This window comes from Thunnus thynnus, chromosome 4 (assembly GCF_963924715.1).
Source record: "Thunnus thynnus chromosome 4, fThuThy2.1, whole genome shotgun sequence".
Taxonomy (NCBI): domain Eukaryota; kingdom Metazoa; phylum Chordata; class Actinopteri; order Scombriformes; family Scombridae; genus Thunnus; species Thunnus thynnus.
The window spans coordinates 16,354,606-16,376,111 of NC_089520.1; the positions used below are offsets into that span (position 1 = coordinate 16,354,606).

The following is a 21,506-nucleotide window of genomic DNA, read 5'->3' on the forward strand; positions in this document are numbered from 1 at the left end:
GAATTTTGATAATGATATGAAAAGAAATGGAGGGCCCAGATCAATAGCATTCAGGCCCCTGTAGTCTTTGCTACACCTCTGCAAGTAATTTTCCTGTAAATCTATACAGATTATCTGTCTCTGTACACTTCAATGGCAACTGGGCTTGTTTTAAGGACATAAAGTGGTTGTAAGCACTGATATCTGGACACTAACACTCTAAATTTCTAACTTACAACTTGTTATTAACAATAAATAGCACACTTATAGTCATATTGACTGAGTTTTACTCACTTTCTCTTATACTCGTCTCTCTCCCGCTTGACTTTGGCCAGCACGTTATACAGAGCCCTCAGTTCTGGGGTAATGGTGTCTATTTGGACCCCGACTCCATCCGGATGCGTCCACGTCACCCCGGGCCCGTGCAGGGTCTCCAAGCGCTCCCCTTGTCTCCGGACGTGGGTGAAACTCCAAATAGTGCCCGGTAGCCGCGACTCGGGACCGTCCGTCTGCACGGCGACTTCCCGGGCGTAAAGTGCGCGGTACTGCGGTCTCTGCAGAGCTTGCTGCAGCCGGCTCTCCAGTAGTTTGTTTCTCCTCTCGAGTTCGTGGACTTTGGCGAGAAAGCAGCGGAATCGCAGGTTGAGGGTCTTCAGCACATGGATGTTAGAGCCCAGGTCATTTCGCAGGGCGCTGGTCCCCGTAGGAACGTTGCAGACCGCACCGGGCGGAGTATCGGAAAAAAACATCGAGTTCATGTTGGTAAACAATAACACCAATCCAACTATGGCTCTGTCTGGTTTGGTTGCAAAAAATAAAACCGGTTGTTTTGTTTGTTTGTTTGTTTGTTTTTTTTATCTCTGCATATTCCTTTACAATCCCACTCCCACAGGACGAGTTTCTCCTTACAATGCAGATGCTGAGTGAGAGGCTGGAGAAGAGATGACCATCATCACTGTCCCAGCTGGATGTTTACCCCAACATGGACCCCTGCAGCATGGGTGTTCCCAAGCAAATAATAAACACCAAAAGTCCTTAAAGAGGCACCGAGGGCATCATCTTCTGAAGGAGCGACAGATTTGACGCAGACCGCAATAAGCAGCAGCAGCAGCAGCATTACTTCCCGTCACCCTCATGTCCTCTCTATCTGTGTGTGTGTGTGTGTGTGTTTGCTTTGTCAGGAGCTGCTGATGCTGTGCGGGTTCATATAGCCGACAGAGGAAAAATGGTCCACCTTCTTTCTGATTCATTCCCCGTTACTGAGGCTCTATCCGGTCCCCATGTGGTGCGGTGGGACGGCAGGACGCAGGACCGCAGAGCCCGGCCTCTCCGTGGTGGTGTGCAGGGATCATGTTGCAAAGCGCTAAACTCGGCACTATCGCCTACATCAGCCCCTCCCACCTTCCTCCCCCCTGTCTCTCCCTCTCTCTCTCTCCCATCTCCCTCCCCTCTGTCTCTCCCTCTCTCACATATGTCCTGGCTGAAGGCATAAACAAAAGCATAATTAATAGAGACTATAACAATTCATTTTGTTTTACATATACTATTCAGGCCTGTTGTTTTTTTTAGGGTTTTGAGTGTACAGCTGAAATGTTTCTCAAAATAAAAACGCATCCTTTAAGAAGTATCATCACAATAAATATGTCCGTAAAGACTCACATTATGATAGCCTACCTTTTATTTTTATTAGAGGCCTAATGTATTCTACTCCATTACATGACTTTATGATGTCTTTAATATATGTTATATACTGTGTGTTCATGTTGTAGTCTATGTGTACTGTGTGTGTTTTTATTTACTTATGAACCATATCAAAGATAAATTTGCATTTCCTTGTAATGGACAATATGTTTTTGCTCATTCTGATATGTTAGCCTATACAGTATATTAGTATTTTATAGATTATAATTTATATATTTAAACATATTTATGTGTCGCTTTGTTAAAAATAAACATGAGGAAACTGCAGTTTTGATAAAGCTTTTCACATAATGGAGAGAAAGCACATTTATGCTGGCCAAGGTAACTAATTTATACATAACCTATATATACATAAATAACAAATTAAAGGAAAAACCACTATGTGCTGCCAGAACAACCTTGGCAAGTCTCTGAACTCTACTGGAGGGATGAACATTCTTCAAAAAGATATTTCCTCATTTAGTGTTCTGATGATGGTGGTGGAGAGCGCTGTCTAACACACCAGCCCAAAATCTCTCATAGATGTTTAACTGGGATGAGATCTGGTGACTGCGAAGGCCATAGCATATGATTCACATAATTTTCATACTCATCAAATCATTCAGTGACCCCTTGTGCCCTGTGAATTGGGGCAATGTCATCCTGGAGGAGACCACTCCCATCAGGATAGAAATCTTTCATCATAGGATAAAGGTGATCACTCACAACAACTTTGTATTGATTTGCAGTGACCCTTCCCTCTAAGGAGACAAGTTGACCCAAACCATGTCAGCCAAATGCCCCCAACAGCATAACAGAGCCACTGGATCCCCTCACTGTAGGGGTCAAGCATTCAGGCCTGTACCGTTCTCTTGGTGTACGCCACACATGCATCTGACTATATCACTTTTTTCTACATCTCTGTAGACCAGAGCCTATGGTTTTTGCACCACTGAACTCGCAAATGTGCATTTATCTTTGTAATGAGGGGTTTATGCGCTGCCACCCAATTATACTATCCCTCTCTATGTAACTGTCGACGGACTGTTCTTGCTGTCAGTCTGATTATGTCCTGCATTGACATTCTCAGTCAGCTGAGGAAGAATTGCTCTTCTTTTCTCCCTTACATATCGCAATAATGCACGAGCATCATTGTGTGCTGTCGACAATGTCTGATCCTATTTACTGATGTCTTGACTATAAATCTAAATGTGTCACTTTAGTCAGCCAGTTGAGCATTCTTTGTGACTGAAGCTCCTGCCATCATTGCCCCAACAATGAACCCTCTTCAGTCACTTATATCTTTTCCTCTTACTATAAATATAGATATACACATCATTTATACCATTTATACCTACCAAAATATACCTATTTATGAATAAATTATGATAAATTAGATTTTTGTGTTGTGACTTGAGCACAGTATTTTAGCCCCCTTAAGATACATTTCCATGATCCCACATTACTTCAGACAGATGACTGCTTCACTGTCATGTTAATGTGAAATTAATTAAAAGGAGCTCAGCGAGACTAATCAATATGTTATCCACTAAAACATGACAAAATTAATTATTGAATAATCGGTTGATCGCTATCTAGGGAAATTAGAGAACCTAGATTAATTCAGCTATCTAAAGCACAGATAAAGAAGAGACAGCAAAACACATTTTAAATTATTTTTGACCAATCTGTGAATAATATTAGGTTGAAAGATAGCCAGCATTGCTCCTAATTCACCTTAAATATATTTATTCATGGGCTGCAGTAAATTTGTGTAAAGCAGCAATGCCAGTGGGTTACAAATACTTCAATTAAAAATATTACAGTACTTGTATTTGTATTTTTACTCAGGCACCACACGGTCAGCATCACGTAACTAACAGAAACATTTGGGGTCCTTTCACTTCACGTGTGCGTCTGCTGCTCTGCCATCGTGAGAGGAAACCATGCCGAAGTCAAAGAGGGACAAGAAAAGTAAGCAAATATACGTTTAAATTGTAATATGTACAAACATATTAAGCGTTAAGCCCTTTTAACTGTTCTGGACAACTTAAAACTGAAATAAGTGAAGCTAACGTTAGCTCATACCGTTAGCTTAAGAGGTAAATAGCAGTTTACACTGATGGGGACATGAACCAGTTCCCACTTACATTAGTGTATCTCAGAGCTGACTAACTGACTTGCTTTTCATATCTTCCCTCAGTTTCGTTAACGAAAACAGCCAAGAAGGGACTGGAGTCCAAACAGAAACTAATCGAGGAGGTGAGTGTTTTCCTCCCTGATCTGGTACCTGTGTTACCTGAAACTGTTTCATAAGGAAAACGAGAATGGCCGTGGTCGCATTATGCCATTATCTCGAGATCACGGGTTAATTTATCTCGAGAAAACAAAAGGCCTTAAGATAACGGGATAATTTATCATGAGACAAATACGGGCGGAGCTCATTCTCATTTGTTCATTGGTCATTTCCGACAGCTCAGCTATTCGGATAAAGCACGTCAAGCCTTCAGGTGGCTCTCAAGGACGTGTTGGTTCTCATTCCCTCTCTCCGCCCCACTTTACTTTCTCTCATTAAATCTAATACAATGAAAGTGCCTGAAAGGTATTGTTTGGTACTTCTCCTACATGAAACATCACATCATATTATGACCAGGAGTTTATCAACCTGCCACTTGGCGGTGACACAGATGCCATTAATAAAGGTGCTGTTAATAATAAAAGACATTTTCAGCCTAAATCAGTTGCTACAGTGGTCAAGATGCCATCTATGCATGCTGATATGGCACCCCTGATCTTTAATACATCATAACTAATAAAAGGAAACAACCTTTTGTTTTCTTCTTGTAACAAAATACTAATAACTCTTGTAATCTTGAGATAATGGCATCAAAAAAATAAAATAATTGCAAGCACGGCTGTTCTCAGCTTCTGTAGTTCCAAACTTATTCATCTGTGTTTTTCTTTTTTTTAGTTCCGGAAATGTGTGGATACCTACAGGCACTTGTTTATTTTCTCTGTGGCTAATATGAGGAATAACAAACTGAAAGACATCAGGACAGCATGGAAACACAGCAGGTGATGGGACAAACATTTTGATTTAAAGGATCGGTTCTCAATTCTGTCCTAAAACAACAGTCAGGAGCCCAAATGAACATTGAAACATGTTTTCTTGCCATAGTCATTCCTCCTGTTCATACTGACCATTAGAAGATCCCTTCATAATGCACTTACTATGTAAGTGATGGGGGCCAAAATCCACAGTCCTCAATCTGTGCAAAAATGTATTTAAAAGTTTATCTGAAGCTAATATGAAGCTTCAGCGTCCAAATTAGTCAAATCAATATCAATATCTTGCAATGTTTTTTTTTTGCCAAAGTCCCTCTTTTTGTCACTATACTTCCACTGCAGCTCAACAGGGAAAAACAAAGTGGGAATTTCATGCTAAATGCGACAGATATCCACTTGATATGACTAACTCAGACTGCTGAAGCCTCATATAAGCTTCAGATAAACTTTTAAATGCATTGTTGTGCAAAATAAGTGTGTGGACACACTATGGATTGTGGCCCCCATCACTTACTCACTTAAAGCACATTTGAAGGGGATCTTCTAACAGCCAGTATGAACAGGAGGAATGATTACAGCGACATTCACATGCACACTACTATTCCACTATTATTCCGAATATGACAATATTCTGAATTTGATACGGGTCATGTAATAGCATATTCCATTTGGATATTCCTAATGTAGCATTTTCCGATTAAGACATATGGGATATGATGATATTTTCCGGGTTTTAGGAGCATTCTTTGGACATGTATACAGCACGTTCAGAAAATGCATCTCATTTGGGGTTTTTACCACAGTTTGCGACAGAGACCTTTTGCCTGTTTACAATCAGCTCTGTATGCTGTAAACAAACCAACTAGCCAACATCTCTATCCCAGATGCATGACAGGCTGGTTGTGTAACACACCCCTGTGCAGGCGAAATAACATATGATGGAGGAGGAAGGGAAACAGAGGAGAGGAATGAGAGGAAAGTGCAGAGCTGTTCAGGGTGTGCTGGAAAAACAGAGCACGCCTTCTCCACGACAGGGACAGAGGGGATTGGTTATTATCTTGACATGCAACCATGGACTGACGATGACGACTCAGTGTGATGCACCAAAAACACTCAGCAGAGTTTTTGGTGCATCAAAAACATCATGGGACAACCTGAGTACTGGGTGTGCCTGTAACTATAAATTTATAATATCAGTCATATGAATATCACTTAAAAATACCAGGCAGCAGCTCACTAATGTTTTTCACCTCGCTGGTTTACTTCACTGCCTGCAGAAAACCCCAAAACCCTGAAAACCCTCTGCATGTAAACAGGGATTAGTGGAATATTCATTTTCATTAGCCATGTAAACAGCTTAGTAGGAATATTGTCTTTTTCGGAATAAGGGCAAAAATCAGAATATTTTGTGCATATAAACATAGTCAGTGAACCCCAAGATACTCCTGATGGTCAGGCCAGCGTCTTGCATGGCAGCTCCGCCCCCATCAATGTGTGAGTCTGTGTGTGAATGGGTGAATGGGAGGCAAAAATTGTAAAGTGCTTTGTCCGTTAAGGCAGAAAGGTGTTATATGAATACAGTCCATTTACCAATCACTTCAACAGCTGTCACAGTAAACAGTTTTGACTATAATCCTCTCTGCTCTACAGATTCTTTTTTGGCAAAAATAAAGTCATGATGGTTGCCATGGGTAAAGGAGAAACAGACGAATACAAGGATAATTTGCACAAGGTGGGCAAAATCTCAAGTGTGGTGTTAAGCCAGAAAATATCACGACCATAATCTATTGCAAAGACTTGAATTTCTTTATTGTCATTCCTAATATGCAGGTCAGCAAACATCTACGAGGAGAAGTGGGTGTGTTATTCACAAATAAAACGAAGGATGAAGTACAAGAGTAAGTAAGGCTTCACTTAATGCACTATTGTTAGAGGGATATCCCAAATATTGTTAATCAGTTGTCTAAATGTTCTGTGCCCACAGGTATTTCAATCATTTCAAAGAGATGGATTATGCGCGGGCAGGCAACCAGGCACACATGGACATAACTCTGGATGAGGGACCCCTAGAACAGTTTCCTCACTCAATGGAGCCTCAGTTGAGGCAATTAGGCCTCCCCACTGCTCTCAAGAAAGGTACGATTATATATCTTTGAGTGCAAAGAAAAATGAACACTATCACTTTAAAGGGATGGGTTCACAATCTTTCAAGTCCAGGCTCACTTAAGGTGGACTGACCTTTATAGTGGACCAGCTATTTTTATTTTAGTGTCAATCTCAGCCGCTCCTAAATAGAGAAATGTCTGGCTGCTGAGTCTCCCGAATTTGGTAAGCCCCCCCTGCCAGTGAGGAAAACCTCTTTCAGTGTTCATATGGGCACCTGACAGCTGACAGACTTTAAAAATTGTGAACTCATCCTTTAACAGTTTTTTGGGGGTTTTTTGCATATAAGTTTGACAATTAATGGTCATATTTTTATCTATTGTTATCCAAGGAGTGGTGACACTGCTGAAGGACTATGAAGTGTGTAAGGAGGGGGACACGCTATCTCCTGAGCAGGCTCGTATTCTGGTGAGTTCTTGACTTTCACTTCAGCAAACGTTGACATACGTTATTGTGTTGGAGATGATGGACTATTTCTTCTCTTTTTGTCCATAGAAACTCTTTGGCACTGAGATGGCAGAATTCAAGGTGCAGATCAAGTGTATGTGGAACTCAGAAACAGGCGAGTTTGTGAACCTTGCCGGCGAGGAAGAGTCCATGCAGGATAATGATGAAGACGAAGACGATGATGCAGAATGAATGAATGAATGATGTTGATGTGATAAACTTTTCTTTTAATGTTCAACTGTTTGAAGCGGACTCCAAAAAATCTATTTTTTTTCTTGCAAAAATATCATATTGTCATTATTACATTTATACATTAACAATGAAATGCTCTTACGCATTAACATAAAGGTCTCCAATTTATTCATTCATAAGAAAATAATTTCAAGTGTGATTTGAGGAAAAAAGATAAAAGTATTTTTTTTTAAAGTAGGTAACTAAAGGGAAATGGTCTTTAGCAGATCTAATCTGCATAAACTTGCATAATGTTTGTTTGCCCTGTTATGGAGATTTTAGCGGAAGTAGTTTGGACACTCATGAGCTACAAGATTCCAGGCTTCATTGAAGGCATCGACCACTCTCTGGTCCAGAGGACCCTCCTCTGCACAAGCCAAGTTTTGCTGAAGTTGCTCCATGCTTGACATGCCAATGATAACTCCATCTCCCAGTTCACCCTGGAACAACACAAAGACAAATGATGCTGATGAGCCACAACTCGGTTGTGTTTAATTCAAAGTTGTTACATGGTAACATTTTCCAGCTAAGCACCAGTATAGCCATTGACTCTGTTGTGTTGAGTTTAAATATGCATTCAACAGACACTGTCAGATGGTCAAATAGCTATAAAATGGTCAGTAGGGACAAGTCGTGACCACCTATAATTCTACAAATGGCCAGCTGATGTGAGACAATTATGTAAATCTAAAATGTGTGTTTAATTTTAAATATTTATTCTATCAGGCTTTAAAATCTTTGACTAATGAAAACAAAATTGACAGTCATCCTACAAAATATAGCTCGATCTGTGCAATATAATCATATGAAATATTTAGTGATGCTGTACTTACCAGTGACTATTGATACAGTAGTGACATGAATGCTGTGTTGGACGTGTGAAAAGAGCACTTCCCTTTTAGCTTATAACTAAATGTTTTCAGTGTTGACAGCAGCCTTTCGAAATTCTACCTCAGTTGATTAATATGAACAGGTGATGGGCTTGGATCAGTCTTTGCTCAGTAAATACATAAATATTTAAAACTTTGTGCAGATCAAGATACCTGCATTTTCCTCATGTTGTATATTGTAATCTTACTATAACGACACACAAAACTTAACAAAAAATCTCATGTTGCTGCAGCTATCCATGCAAAGCAGGTACCTTAAGTTTGGAGTGGTGGTACATCCAACGCATAGCAGCAGAGGTCAGAGTTGGTTTGTCTGAGCCGTACACTGTGTCCATAGCCTTCAGAACCACATTTATCGCCTCAAAATGACTCAGATTCCAGTATCTGACACAGTACAGGAAGACAGTCACCATATCGTAATGTGCTTACAGATATACACAAGTGCAGAAATATCTCACTAACAACAATATAAAAAAAATTGTGTTACTTATTGTTGAGGAAAACATCAAAAGCTAACTGCTGGTATATCACCTGTCCCTGTATGCTGCAGCCCAGCTGTTACCAAAGAATCGTCCTGCAGGCTGGGAACCATCTTTGTCTTCGTAATGATACTTTCCAGTCAGAAGGCCACCTGAGAAACAGTGGAGTCAGAATTTAAGCTTAAGTTATTTAGGCTTTTACTATCTATATTTATACTTTTATATGACATTTTGGAAAATAAGTTATGGTTAATGTTGAAACAAGACACAACGGTACTTTGAGCTGAGTCAGTGTGCTAACATGATGATAAGCAGGTATAATGTTTACCATGTTCACCATCTTGGTTTAGCATGTTAGCATACTGACTATTGGTCAATTAGCACTAAACACAAAATACAGCTGAGGCTGTTGGGAATGTCATTTTACAAGTATTTGGTCATAAACCAAAGTCTTGGTAAAATTGCAATTTTGGATGGATGGTAAGTTAAAGGGTCAAAAAGTCATTACGATTCATCCAGAGGGGGACATGAATGAATGTACAAATTACTTTTAATTCAATAGTTGAGACATTTCACTCCAAACTACAGATGTGAACCTCATGGTGGCTCTAGAAGAAAAGTCAAGGGTTCACCAAAGTCATTAGGATTGATCCTCTGGGGACCATGAATCTCTGTACAAAAGTTAATGGCAATCCATCCAATAGTTGTTGATATTTTAGTCTGGACCGCATTGATTGACAGAGCAATGCCTTTAGCATTGCTTAAAAGAAAAACATGATCTGTGTTCGGGACACAAGTTGAACATTATCCTCCACAGTAAGTGACACATGTATCTCCTTGAAACTAGGTGTAAAGTGCACCACAAAAGGCGGATATGCAGTACCTGCTAAAGGATTATATGCATAGAACTTCATTCCATAGTATCTCAGACATGGCAGCAACTCTGTCTCAACCTGTCTTGTTGTGGCATTGTACATCCCCTGTGAAAAGGTTGTAAAAGGTGTATGTAACAGTCAAAAGAGATCAAATTTAACCAAAGTATAATAAGAAAAGGAAGAAACATAAAACTAAGGTCAAAGCATTGGGGCCATCTTGAGTTTCTCCATGCTATAAAGGTTGCTTAACCAGTTTATTTGCTACAAATAAAAAACTACAGCAATTCAGGATAAGCTGTTACACAAAGGTTTTCTTAGCTCCCTTCTAGCTATTCACATGGAGGGATGCAACATCAACATAATTTATTGAACAGCTGATCTATTCTGAGATGACAAAATTGGACTATAAGGTTGCTTTAAAAAGTGCAAGAATACCTGATACACAGTGGGAACGATCCAATTGTTGTGTCTGCAGATGCACACTATTTCAGCCACTTCCCATGACGCGTAATTTGATAGACCGAACTCCTTGAATTTTCCCTGAGGGCGATATTTTAACATTGCATCACAGTTTAATGAAACATTGTAAAGTAAGCAGATTAGTATCTCAACATGATGGACACAGTATCATCAACTTCATCAAGATTTCAGCAACATGTTTGTAGTTTTAACTTGTGGAAAATAAGGTTTCTGTTCTCTTAACCTCTTTGTGGAGTTCATTGCAGGCCCTAAGAGTATCCTGGATAGGATTTTGGTGGTCAGGGGCATGGAGGTAGAACAGATCCACACAGTCAGTCCGCAGCCTCTGAAGGGACGTTTCCAGCTGGGAGCGTACACTCTCTGGCTTCAGCGTCTTCCCATCCCAGGGGTTGGCCTTTGTAGCTATGGTTACTGTCATACAGAAACAGTAATGAGTAAGTAAGTAAGCATATGATTTACAGGTTTTTCCAACAAACAGAACTGTGTGTTTTCTTTTTTGCAAACCCAAACTTGAAATCAAAACATTGTCAAAGTGGTGAAAGTATATTTTCTGATTTAAAAGGTGGTGATTTGTATTGGATTTTATTAACTTAACTGTCTGGCTATGGCAAGTGATATAAAGAGTCTGGACTTGCCAAAAGGTTCTTCAGTGCAGTAAAAAGTCAGACCAAATCACGATCATGCAGGCTTTTCACACTGCATATTCTTAGCCCAGGGCTGAGCATAGCCCTGGGCTAAGAATGTGCTGACCCTGGGATAATTTAGCCCCTTTTCACACCCACATTGTTAACCCAGGGTTAACCTAAGCCCAAGGCTATATGATTCACACTGAACTTCTACTAGCCCTGGGTTAAATGTCCGTTTACATTCTACAATGACGCAACTTCTCCGCTGTTTACTTCAACCCCATTACACACTGGCACTTTTTAGCCCCGTGTTTAGTCGATTTTCAGTGGATAACTCCACAAACTCAGGGCTAACCCTTTATATTCTGAATCAATAATATGTCTAGACCCACAAATATACATCTTTAATCTAGCCAATGTGCTACATTAACAATTAAAACTGGGCTCATTGCAGCCTACTGTGAAAGTAAAAGTGTCAGTTTAGCCCTAGTATCTCCAAAGGAGCTGGTTCTGGTCTGCAGAGATACTCAAGTGAGTCTTGAATGGCTGAAGACAGTTGCAATGTGTTTTCCATAACTGGATACAGGAGGCAGCAATCTTATTTAATTCTATTCAACTTATTTGTCAGGGACCATGTGAAAAAATCTAAACAAAAACATTACCATTTCTGTTGATGTGCTAGCATGAGCAAAGAATAAACAAGACTTGACATCATACTTGGAAAAGTCACACAAAAGTGTCTGGATAGACCTGTTTAGGTGCTCTTGGGCAAAAATTTGCATACAAGTTACCATTTAATACACTGCATACAACTCTAAATTGCAGCTTTATTACATGTCTAGATACCCAGAAACCAATCAGAACTCCTTCACTAAAATAACTCCTACTGCCTTTCTCCAGTTATTCTGTATGTCAACTTGTTTGTGGTAATTTGATTTAAACACATTTTATTGCCGAATGCGCCCCATCTAAACACAATATTCACTAAAATAATTGAGAGAGATTAAAATTACAGTAGACTTTTACCACACAAGTTCCCAATATAAAGTATGGCCACAAGATTACATAATAATGCATAACACTATTGACATACTTTTTATATAGTGTTATTAACAAATGTGCAAAACCAACTGGAACACAGTGAACCCTGGTTATACAGCCCCTGTCCCTTTTGGGTCTTCAAACTTTATGGAAGTGAAATACTAAATCACTGGAGTACCCCCTTTTTATAGTACATAGCTATTTGAGCACATGGTTTTATCAAACAAAACCTAACAAATCTGCTAGTAGTTGGTAGTAGTAGTTGGTTTTGATTTGTGTACACATTTCCATGTTTTTAATTTGTCAAACATACGGACCAGTGTCATTTTTAATATTGTGTCCTAACTATCTGTGTTTGTTTAGTGCTGTTTTGTCACTGTGTGCATGTTTTAATTGTAACCTATCTGATGAGAGACTGCAGCTGTAAGGTCATTCTGGTACAATATATAAAATGGTAACATTTAAGTTCAATGTTCTACATTGTCCCTTACAAATAAAATAAAATTTAAAAAAAAAGGTTTTAGCCATGAAAAACTGATCAAACACTACCCAGAACTATTGCAGAGGGGCTTTGCTTTGGTCATTTTTTGTGCGCATGGTGAGAAGTTATATGAATTATATAGGACAGTTACAGTGGTTCTCAAAGTGGGGTCCGGGGACCCCCAGGGGTCCTTGAGGGGGTTCCTGGGGGACACTAGGACAAAATCTTATCAAATGGGGGTCTGTGGTCTAATTTGTGTCAATTTAGATGTCCTTCACGTGAAAAAGTTTGAGAACCACTGGTTATTCGCTAACTAGCTAATTCGGTGTTTCATGACGACCAGATATACCTGTTTTAGGGAGATTCATGCCCCCTATGACGGTCTCTGACTTCCCATCCGTGTACATGAAGGCTGTGTCCAAATGGTTGTGTCCCCTGTCCAGGAAAGCCTTCACCATCTCCAGGCTTTGGTCGGCGTCGGCTCGACCGCCGAAAGCCATCGTCCCCAGCAGGGAAACCGGCCGTTTAGCTTGAGACGACGACATGTTTCGATGAGCCACAAACCTCGGTAAATGTGTGAGCACGTCTGTAATAATGTGTCGCTGTCTAAATACGCACAATCCGGCTGTTATTACACACTGCATGCTACAGAACAGCAGTGAGTGTAGAGAGAGGGGGCAAAGGTCGGGCTGCAAGCGGTAATTAGGGAGCGTCGTAAAGTTACTTAACCGGTTTAAAACGGAGACATCTGCTATATTGTCTAAAAGCAAAACAGCGGCTTGACTGTTTGCTTAGTTATAGTTGAGACAGTGCAAAGTTCGTTTGCTGTGATCACTTCCTGTTGCTTTAAACTTATATGTTAATAATTGTTCAGTTGTCTTCGTTGCATCATTCATCTGCAGAGAGCTTGTCATACTAGAGCTAGATGTGCTTTGCAGTTCTTATTTTAAAACACAAGGTGTCAGCAAATCACCACAAAAGGAAAGGTCTTCATGGGTTTCTCCTGCCTCCTGCAATAAGCTCAGGCAAAGAGTCCAGACTACCTATACAGCAGATGTGATTTACTTTATGGTGAGTGAAAGGAATTTTTATTTTTATGAGGACAAGACTGGTCCAATAAGTCTGGCGTAAATGTCAAGCTATATCATCTTTCACTGTTCCCTAATTTAAGAACCATTCAAGTTTTTGTGATATGCCATCCCAGGGCTAGGTAAACCTGAGTGTGACCAAGGGCCAAAAATTAGCTGTTAGGCCCCTCCAGACACACACAGATGTTGTTTCCCCTAACCCATTTTGCCCAGAGACTCAGTAACCAACAAGTATTTTTTTTACTGGAAGGCTACCCTGTCAAAGATTTGCTGTAAGTTAGTTTATTCACCATATGTCAACATAATGTTAACTGAATTTTAAAAGCATTAAAACTTGATTTTGACAGAGAGCCCCTCTCTAAGAAATGGCTCCGAGATACAGTTTTAATGTGTTATAGTAAGATATATTACCAAACCAGTTCATAATTAATCAAATTACCACAAAATAATTGCCACACAAACAATGTTCGGGGCCCCTGATGGTCTGGAGTCAGCTCTCAGTTGCCTGGTATAATTGTTGCCTCTATAATGAAATTTAGGCTACTAAAACTATTAGGGAAAGGTTTTTTGATACTTGAGACAGTTGTTCAGGGATCTCAAAGGGTCTTGGGTGCAAGGCTGGATTATCAACCAGGCAAAGTCGCCAGCTGACTTCTGGGACCCCAGAAGTACCAGGTTCCCTAAATGTCAGTTGGTTTTGTTAATTTGTTTTATTGCTCATTTTTGTGGGAATTTGCTTGAGAAAAAGTACAATACTAACTTTTTTTAGGCAATTATGTGACTATCTTGAGGGTCCATGTCTCAAAAATCTAGTTTTAAGACCTTAGTTTTGTTCACGTGTATATTATTCCAGCATTTTATTTATTTTATATTATTACCATGTGCAATATACATAAATGTTTCTTTTTGATGTATGATAGTCAACATAAAGCTCATTTTCATACCCCTGGTTGGTCTCTGGGCATAAAATGAAGCTGCCATGTGTAGTCTGCTGTGTGCATTAGGGCTGATGGGAACTTAGAGATGACAGGTAGACAATACACAGGGGGCAGTAGTCATGGGTGGAGGGTCAGTATAGGGGCCCAAGAGCAGGTTTTTGCACTGGGGCTGTCAGACAGGTTAATACAACCACGCTTGGACGTATCAGGGGCCCAAAAATAAACATAAACAGATGAAGACTCACTTTGGTTGCTGCAGAGAAAAAGTGAATTGTGACAAAGACATGTTCATGTTCTCACTAGATGAGCTCTGAGATGTCTGAGGGCCCCGGAGCTAATTAAAACAACATGCTGTAGTTATTGGTACCATTGATGGTTACACGGACAGCGGTGACCCGGGACTCTTTTTGGGTCATGAACACACATGCGTGCAATGAAAGCTTTGTTTAGAAAGCAGCGGTGGTCGGTCCTGGCGGGTGACCCTTTGACCGCACCATCAGCTGTTTGCCGCTCAGAGTGACCACTAAGTTGCTTCAGACCCCCTCCTCCTTCCCGTACCTCAACCCCAAACATCCTCTGTTGCTCCACGGGTGAGATGGTCATGACTACCATGAGTGGTTTACATCTTCGTGCGCACGGATACGCACGTGCGCTTTGATTCCTATACATCCACGCGCTCTGTTGTTACCAATACGCACTAACTGGACAAAATAAAACGCCACATTGGTCAAGGAAATGAATATTAGCGTCAAAAAACAAACAAACAAAAGACTCTCAACGCAAATATCACAATACAATACAACGCATTAAATCTTATTATAGCGACTTTTTGCCAGAGAAAAACTTTTACAAGCTCCTAATTATGTTGTGACCTGAGGAAAACTTTGTGTTTTTCAAGTCTCCCTGTTTGTGAGTCCACTTTGCCGACTGCAGGGTGTCTTGTGTGGGTGTGTTTCAGGAACTCTGAATAATAGATAGCACCCTTTGCATGCCCTCCACCCCCCCACCCCCACCCTAAAAAAAACCCTGCCATCATTACCAAGTCAATGAGGCAGAAAAAAAGCGCTCAGCCTCCACCAGTTTTTGCCCGTCAGTCCAACATCTGCAGTGAGGAAGTGTAGGTGAGCCGCAGTCTTCAGTCAGTGTCACACGCAGAGAGAGAGAGAACACATCGCATGTAATGGCTCTGTCATTTTTGGAAAGTTTTGGTCATTTCCACGCGGAAGATCTCTCGCGCGCCTTTTAAGTTTCTTGAATTGGCCGCTCAGAGTTTTTTTTACTTGGTTATATATTAATAAGGTTGCATTTTTTTGTGGGGTTAACCGGCGAATTATTCTGATGAACGAGTTTGCGAGTAATTCGCATTTTTTAAAACTGTAACCCAAGAAGAGGAAAATGGATAGTGTTATTTTTTATTTTTTCCTAATATTTATTAAAGGGGCTCAAGCCTTCCGTTATGGCATCGCCAACAATCTTCAGTCTTATATGTGAGTATCCCATTTCCCTATGTTCTGTTGTTTATATTGTACTCATATCTACTTGGCACACATATTATTTAGAGATGATGTCTACTCTTCATCCTTCCTAAGATGGTTTTTACAGCTTTGAAGTTGGAGCTGCTGGTTCACCTGCGCGTGCATAAACTTGTGTCACAGCTTCAACTAGAGGCAGAAAACAGAAGCTTAATTGTGAGGTTTTTTTCTTCTTGTTTCAGTTATTAAACAGCAGCTGGATGAGAAATATACTTTGTTGATGCTGTTATGTGCTCTTATGATGGTCTTTATTTGGCTTCCATGTATAGTATAACTGTAATTTACTTAATTATCTACATATTAGCTCCATGTAGATGGTCCTGCCTGCATTCCTAACTCTGTCAGAGGCTGTTTGTTTTAAGCCCCTCAAAGTGAAGAGCTAGTCATTATGACAGGTATTTTAAACCACTGAAATAATAAATAAGGAGCTTGAATTATGTGAGAGAAGATTCTCCGCTGTTACTTACCACTAACAATAAGTTCTTTCATATGCAGTTATGTGTAGAGATAGATGGAGGTGATAGTCATTACTTTTGTATATAAGATGAGCAGCTGGATGTTGTCTCAAGGGTCCCGCTGATCTCCATATGCCGAGCTTTCCTGTCTGTGCTTGGAGAGTTACCAAAGAAGTAAATGTTTCGAAGATCATGTTGCACTTGTGAGACAGTTTGAGAGTCATCTGTGTTGTGCAGCGAATGGTGTGAAGACAGCCAGTGGCACCTCTCCTCGTTAACCCAGACAGAGTTTGTGTGAGAGGGAACGAAACATAAAGGCTTACTATATTTTACCTGGGGGTGAAAATGTTAACCGTCTCCTCTTTCTGTTCATACAAGTGGAAACGTATGGTCTGCCATATTTCCAGCGAAAAACACTATAAATGTTTCATGTGAAATGTCTGGAAAATACGGGCATGTTTTTGTTTTATTCATTCATTTTGAAAATATTGCACAGTTAAGTGGTAACTGGTGACAGAGATTGTACATCATATGTTTTTGTTTCCCCGCAAACCTGGCTCACATCTAAAACATTTTGATCTTGTCTGTTTTTTTTGCTTTTTACATTTGGAGGCAAATCAAATGAAACAGAAAATGTTTGCCACTTTCATGTCCATCTCAGCCCTCTAAATGACTTTCAGGGAACCTATTTCAGATAAATATTAACTTAAGTTTAACTACAGGTAGTATCTTGTGCTTAGCAACTCAGCGCTCTGAAAGGTGAGGTATGAGGAATTCCCCTTAAGTCTTTAAAAATACCAAACCCAGACATCATAAGAAGCCTTACACAGGTAATGCCCTCAGAGGCATTACGTCGTCGACAACAAAAAATGAGTACTTTGTCCATCTATCTTTGCTGCAGCATTTCTTACAGCGCTCATAAATTGCCTCGCTGCCATCTGTACATCTGTTAAACACAGCAGAACATTTAGACACTTTAAGTATTTTCACCACTTTTTTTTTTTCCCCCAGGCCCAATGTGTGTATGGAAAGGGAGGTGACACTGGTCGCCCAAAGGCAGCCATGTGTGCAGGCCTTCACACGCATGGTTAAAGTGTGGAAGCAAGGCTGTGTGGGACAGTCATGGTGCATGGGATACGAGAGGAGGTGAGTAATACACCTCATTTATTGTCTGTCATCTCATGAACCCTCCTTCTTCCCTTTCCATAGTCAAAACCTCTGGCTCTGTTCTCAGACGAACACTCCCGTCTTCACCTGCAGGGGATGTGGCATTTTGATGATTAAGCTCTGGCTCGAGCAAAGCTTTAATTGATGGTTTTGTGAAGTCTGCATGAGTCATGCAAAGTTTTATCAAAGAGAGCGTCATCCTTCGCTAAACTCCATCTCCAAACAGTGTCTAGCAGGATAAGATTTATCTCCCTGATCTCCTCCTTCCCCTTACCTCTTCATCTCTCTCACTCTTGTTCTGTAATCACAGCTTTGAGCCTCTCATACAGTTAAGTGCAAGGTGTAGCCCCACTTCACTGGGGTTACCGGCTATTTAACACACAGGCATCTCCGCAGCCAACATTCCTTTGAAGGAGAGTCCTAATGCTAACATCTTAGCCTGTGACTGAGAGTCAGTTTCAGGAGTTTCTCACTGTGTCGCTCACGCTCGCTTTCTCTGCGTTATTTATCGTGTTGCAGAGTCAAAGGCTGCTTTGAAGGCAGCCAAGACCACAATTACTCGCTGTAAACAAAACATGTTTCCACAGTTCTTAATGACTGTGGTGGTGTGGCAATGAGAGGGGTCCTAAAGTACAGGGAGAGACGCTGTTCTCTGAAGTAGAGTCTGCCAGTCTCACACTTTAAAATGACCTTAGAAGTCTGGGAAATGTTTGCTGAACATTATCCTGCATGTTACATAAAGTGCTGTGAGACAATCAGATAACAAGATTTGTTTGTTTATTTCTAATTTATCAGTATTCAAGCACATGAAACATTAAACATTATATTTGCCAAATATTAAATCAAATAATCTTACAATGGAAACGAAAAAAAAAACACTTTTGTATGTTGTCAGTCCTTGTAATGCCTTATTAATCTTTAGACAATGTTTGATTAGTCATTGCAACAGGTTTTATTGAATGTTTCTAACTTTGTTTGTCATGTTGACAGAACGGCATACTACACAGCATACAGACAAGTGTACAGACAGGATTATCAGACTGTGTACAAGTGTTGCCCTGGATGGTCTCAACTCAATGGAGAGGCAGGTTGTCTCTATCGTAAGTATCTTCATTACTTATGTTTTTCTATTTTCTCTCCTTTTACAACACAAAAATCTACAAAGGCCTTTTTGTCTAAAACAGAGAGAATATGCGGGAAGGTGTGTTTACTTTCTGACTCAGCAGAAGAAAGGGTGCTTTAAACATCACCTCACACTTGGCACAGACCTGAATGAAAGGTTTTCAGACAAAGGTCAAAAGGGTCAAGAGGTGCTTTGCCCATCCAGACTTCTCAGCAGATGTTATCAGTCAGTGCCATGTCCACAGTACTTGTGTTGTCACAACAGTCCCACAAGGCTGGGGAAAAAAAATTTTAAGCGTTGAAAGACTAATGTGCTGACATTCTCTTGGATCACATTGGATTTGCATCGTAGTATCTTGTTCTGCACACAGGGAAAAAACATTACGATCTGAAAGAGATGTTTAAGTGCTGAGTGATGTCATGGCTCCACAGCGCTCCTGTAGTTTAAGATAGATAGTCTGTCTGGCAGTTAGCACTTTCTTGGTTGGGTAGCTACTTAACAGTGTACAGTAGAGCTCTAAATGTCCACATTCCCTGCCTAGCTGTATTCCCATGTTTAAATCCTGGCTCTCATCCACATAGTCATGCCACTTTTCTCATTCAGCGGTGTGACATGGCAGAATAGGTCAGAGGATTGCATTATGGATATAAAAACAGACAAGCCCATCCAGTGTTTACTCCAACCAATCACAGTCTTGGCCCACAAAACAATACCCATCAGCTTATAGTGGAGTGACCACCTGCTGATATGCACAAAAGAACAAAGAAACACAAATGTGAATCTCCCCACCGTAATTCCAATCCACAGGTCCATGTATGGAAAAGTTGTTCTGTTGGTCACACTGGGGCTGCCAGCAGCTCATCTCCTTGTGGATAAGCTTAGCTTCACACCGCTGAGACCAAGAAGCCTCCTTTGATGGGATTTTACAGCCAGTGATCAAGATCACATAGCCTGCATACCATAGACGGACCCTTGGCAAAGTCATCCTGTAAACAGTTTGTCCCCTGTCCGGTAGACTGACACGAAAGTTCCTACTTCCTTGTTCTCTGTGCCCTGCTTGGAAACACCCTGTGTGCTTAATGCCCAGCCCACGCAACCTCAGTACAGGCACATTAGTCTCTGGGATAACTCTGTGATGGGAAGTGGCAGGGATGGAGAGAGGGAGAAGATCTAGATGTGACTGTCATCAGAGTCTTATTATGGCATCTCTGCTCTCTTCAAAGAGCTCTTTGTTTCCAGGGACAAGGTTACAGTATTAAATTATACAAGGAAGCATTACACTGTCTTCTCTTCAATGGTCTGGTTTGTTTTAAAACACTCATAAACAAATGTCTTAAAGAGACATTCCTCAGGACTGCCCGGTGTCGTCCCCTCACTTAAGTCGACGGAGGTTTTGTTTCTTTTTTCGCGTGACAATGGCTGCTCTTTCTGACGTGAGGCAGGGCTTTTATCTCTGTAACCAAAGACGTGGCAGCACTTTGAGATGGGACAAACTAATCACCCTTTTCTCTGAGCCATTGAACCAGGATAAAAGGAAGCTCACACCACAATCCTCCCTCTCCCACTCCTGTGCACTTTGCTATGCGCTATCTGTACTGTACCTCAGTCAGCACAATGTAATCTGTGGGGCTGTTTTCAACAGCACCTACAACATCCAAAAGGAAAAATCTGCTTTGTAAAATGCACAGCTTTAGCAAATCCTCTGAAAACCCCCAAAAACAGGGAAAGATAGGAATGCTTTGTGTTGAGATAGTGATTTAGTGTCTGGCAGTTTTGAGGTTTCTTTCTGTTTCATGTTGTTCCTCTCCTTCCTCCTTTCTCTCTTCCTGTGTGTTCCCTAATAAAATGTCAGTGTAAGGTAATTAGGCTAATGACCCGTGGTTATTGTGAGGCAGTCAAGCGGAATTGAGGGTATAATCATGTTGTAGATACAGCACACAGTGACTTGGAAGTTGAGTAGTTTGTTGATCGAGCCCTCGGCCCTGTCATTAGTTCACCTGTGTTTCTTCTCCTTCTCTGTTCCATTGTACTGTAGTTGTCCAAATGTTGACTTCTTCTCACAAGTACGGGAATTCACAGCCTCAGTTGTTGTGCTCTCCAGCATTCTTTGCTTTGCATAATTAGTCATATATCTGGAGAAAGAATATACCACAGCACAGCAAACATCTGGTTATTTTCACATTTTATTCCATTATTTTGACACCCTCCCTCTTTTTTTTCCATATCTTTCTGTTTCAAGCTATTATCATCTAATTATGAAACTTTATGAGTTTTCCATTGACACAATAGCATGAATTCAGAGTTCTTGAAAGTTTGATGAATATTTGAGATTTTCAGTTTTTGTTTTCCAAGTTCTGATATTTTCCAGTATAACAAAGAATGCTCAATGTGAAGAGTCAAACTGAAGGCTGTTTTAAAGGCAGGTCTTTCACTGTGTAGGTGTGCTCTGCTGCAACTAACAGAGAAAAGCACTAAATCCTCACATTGATGAAGTTGGAATCAGAGAATGGTTGGAATTTTTGCTTAAAATGACTTAAAAACCATTCTTCAATCATCAAAATAGTTGCTGATTAATATTCTGTTGATCAACTAATCTTTTAATTGATGAATCATTGCAGCTCTAATGTTCTATTTAAGATCTTAGAGCCACGTCTATTCAGAGTTTTTACAGTTCATCTAATTCAGGTAAAGTTTTGGAGGCAGAATGTAGTGTCAGAAAAAACCCCCAGGTTGCAACTGAGGTGGCTTTTGTGTATTTTGAAAAG

General features: G+C 40.5%; 4 protein-coding genes across 5 annotated transcripts in view; 2 read left to right on the forward strand and 2 right to left on the reverse strand.

Moving 5' to 3' along the window:
* iffo2b (intermediate filament family orphan 2b) overlaps window positions 1–1,334 on the reverse strand; it is a 29,102-nt gene extending 27,768 nt beyond the window's left edge. Inside the window, exon 1 of one of the 2 annotated variants that reach the window (XM_067586938.1) lies at window positions 274–1,334. In XM_067586938.1, the coding sequence (XP_067443039.1) occupies window positions 274–737 (464 nt within the window). In that variant the 5' untranslated portion in view covers window positions 738–1,334. The remainder of the gene's footprint in view (window positions 1–273) is intronic. The other variant, XM_067586939.1, reaches the window with a different exon arrangement.
* Window positions 1,335–3,523: 2,189 nt separating this feature from the next.
* Window positions 3,524–7,573, forward strand: mrto4 (MRT4 homolog, ribosome maturation factor). The gene is made up of 8 exons (XM_067586952.1): window positions 3,524–3,633; window positions 3,863–3,921; window positions 4,631–4,734; window positions 6,376–6,457; window positions 6,556–6,623; window positions 6,710–6,861; window positions 7,220–7,296; window positions 7,384–7,573. The coding sequence occupies exons 1-8, from the start codon at window positions 3,606–3,608 to the stop codon at window positions 7,525–7,527; spliced, it is 714 nt and encodes a 237-aa protein (XP_067443053.1). The 5' UTR covers window positions 3,524–3,605; the 3' UTR covers window positions 7,528–7,573.
* On the reverse strand, window positions 6,511–13,234 carry akr7a3 (aldo-keto reductase family 7, member A3 (aflatoxin aldehyde reductase)). The gene is made up of 7 exons (XM_067586951.1): window positions 12,788–13,234; window positions 10,514–10,701; window positions 10,246–10,350; window positions 9,819–9,915; window positions 8,988–9,087; window positions 8,711–8,840; window positions 6,511–8,006 (listed from the first exon to the last, which is right to left on the reverse strand). The coding sequence occupies exons 1-7, from the start codon at window positions 13,080–13,082 to the stop codon at window positions 7,845–7,847; spliced, it is 1,077 nt and encodes a 358-aa protein (XP_067443052.1). The 5' UTR covers window positions 13,083–13,234; the 3' UTR covers window positions 6,511–7,844.
* Window positions 13,235–15,539: 2,305 nt separating this feature from the next.
* megf6b (multiple EGF-like-domains 6b) overlaps window positions 15,540–21,506 on the forward strand; it is a 61,154-nt gene continuing 55,187 nt past the window's right edge. Inside the window, exons 1-3 of the mRNA XM_067586940.1 lie at window positions 15,540–15,951; window positions 17,463–17,597; window positions 18,609–18,718. Coding sequence (XP_067443041.1) covers window positions 15,860–15,951; window positions 17,463–17,597; window positions 18,609–18,718 — 337 coding nt within the window. The 5' untranslated portion in view covers window positions 15,540–15,859. The remainder of the gene's footprint in view (window positions 15,952–17,462; window positions 17,598–18,608; window positions 18,719–21,506) is intronic.

What these genes read in the sequence shown, in the direction of transcription:
- mrto4 (XM_067586952.1), top strand. Translation starts at nt 3,606, where the DNA reads ATGCCGAAGTCAAAGAGGGACAAGAAAA. An exon ending in GTCAAAGAGGGACAAGAAAA is followed by an intron (nt 3,634 to 3,862) that starts GTAAGCAAATAT and finishes ATCTTCCCTCAG; the next exon opens with TTTCGTTAACGAAAACAGCC. An exon ending in ACAGCATGGAAACACAGCAG is followed by an intron (nt 4,735 to 6,375) that starts GTGATGGGACAA and finishes TCTGCTCTACAG; the next exon opens with ATTCTTTTTTGGCAAAAATA.
- akr7a3 (XM_067586951.1), bottom strand. Translation starts at nt 13,082, where the DNA reads ATGCAGTGTGTAATAACAGCCGGATTGTGCGTATTTAGACAGCGACAC. An exon ending in CATGAATCTCCCTAAAACAG is followed by an intron (nt 10,702 to 12,787) that starts GTATATCTGGTC and finishes TCTGTATGACAG; the next exon opens with TAACCATAGCTACAAAGGCC. An exon ending in GCTGCAGCATACAGGGACAG is followed by an intron (nt 8,841 to 8,987) that starts GTGATATACCAG and finishes GTACTGTGTCAG; the next exon opens with ATACTGGAATCTGAGTCATT.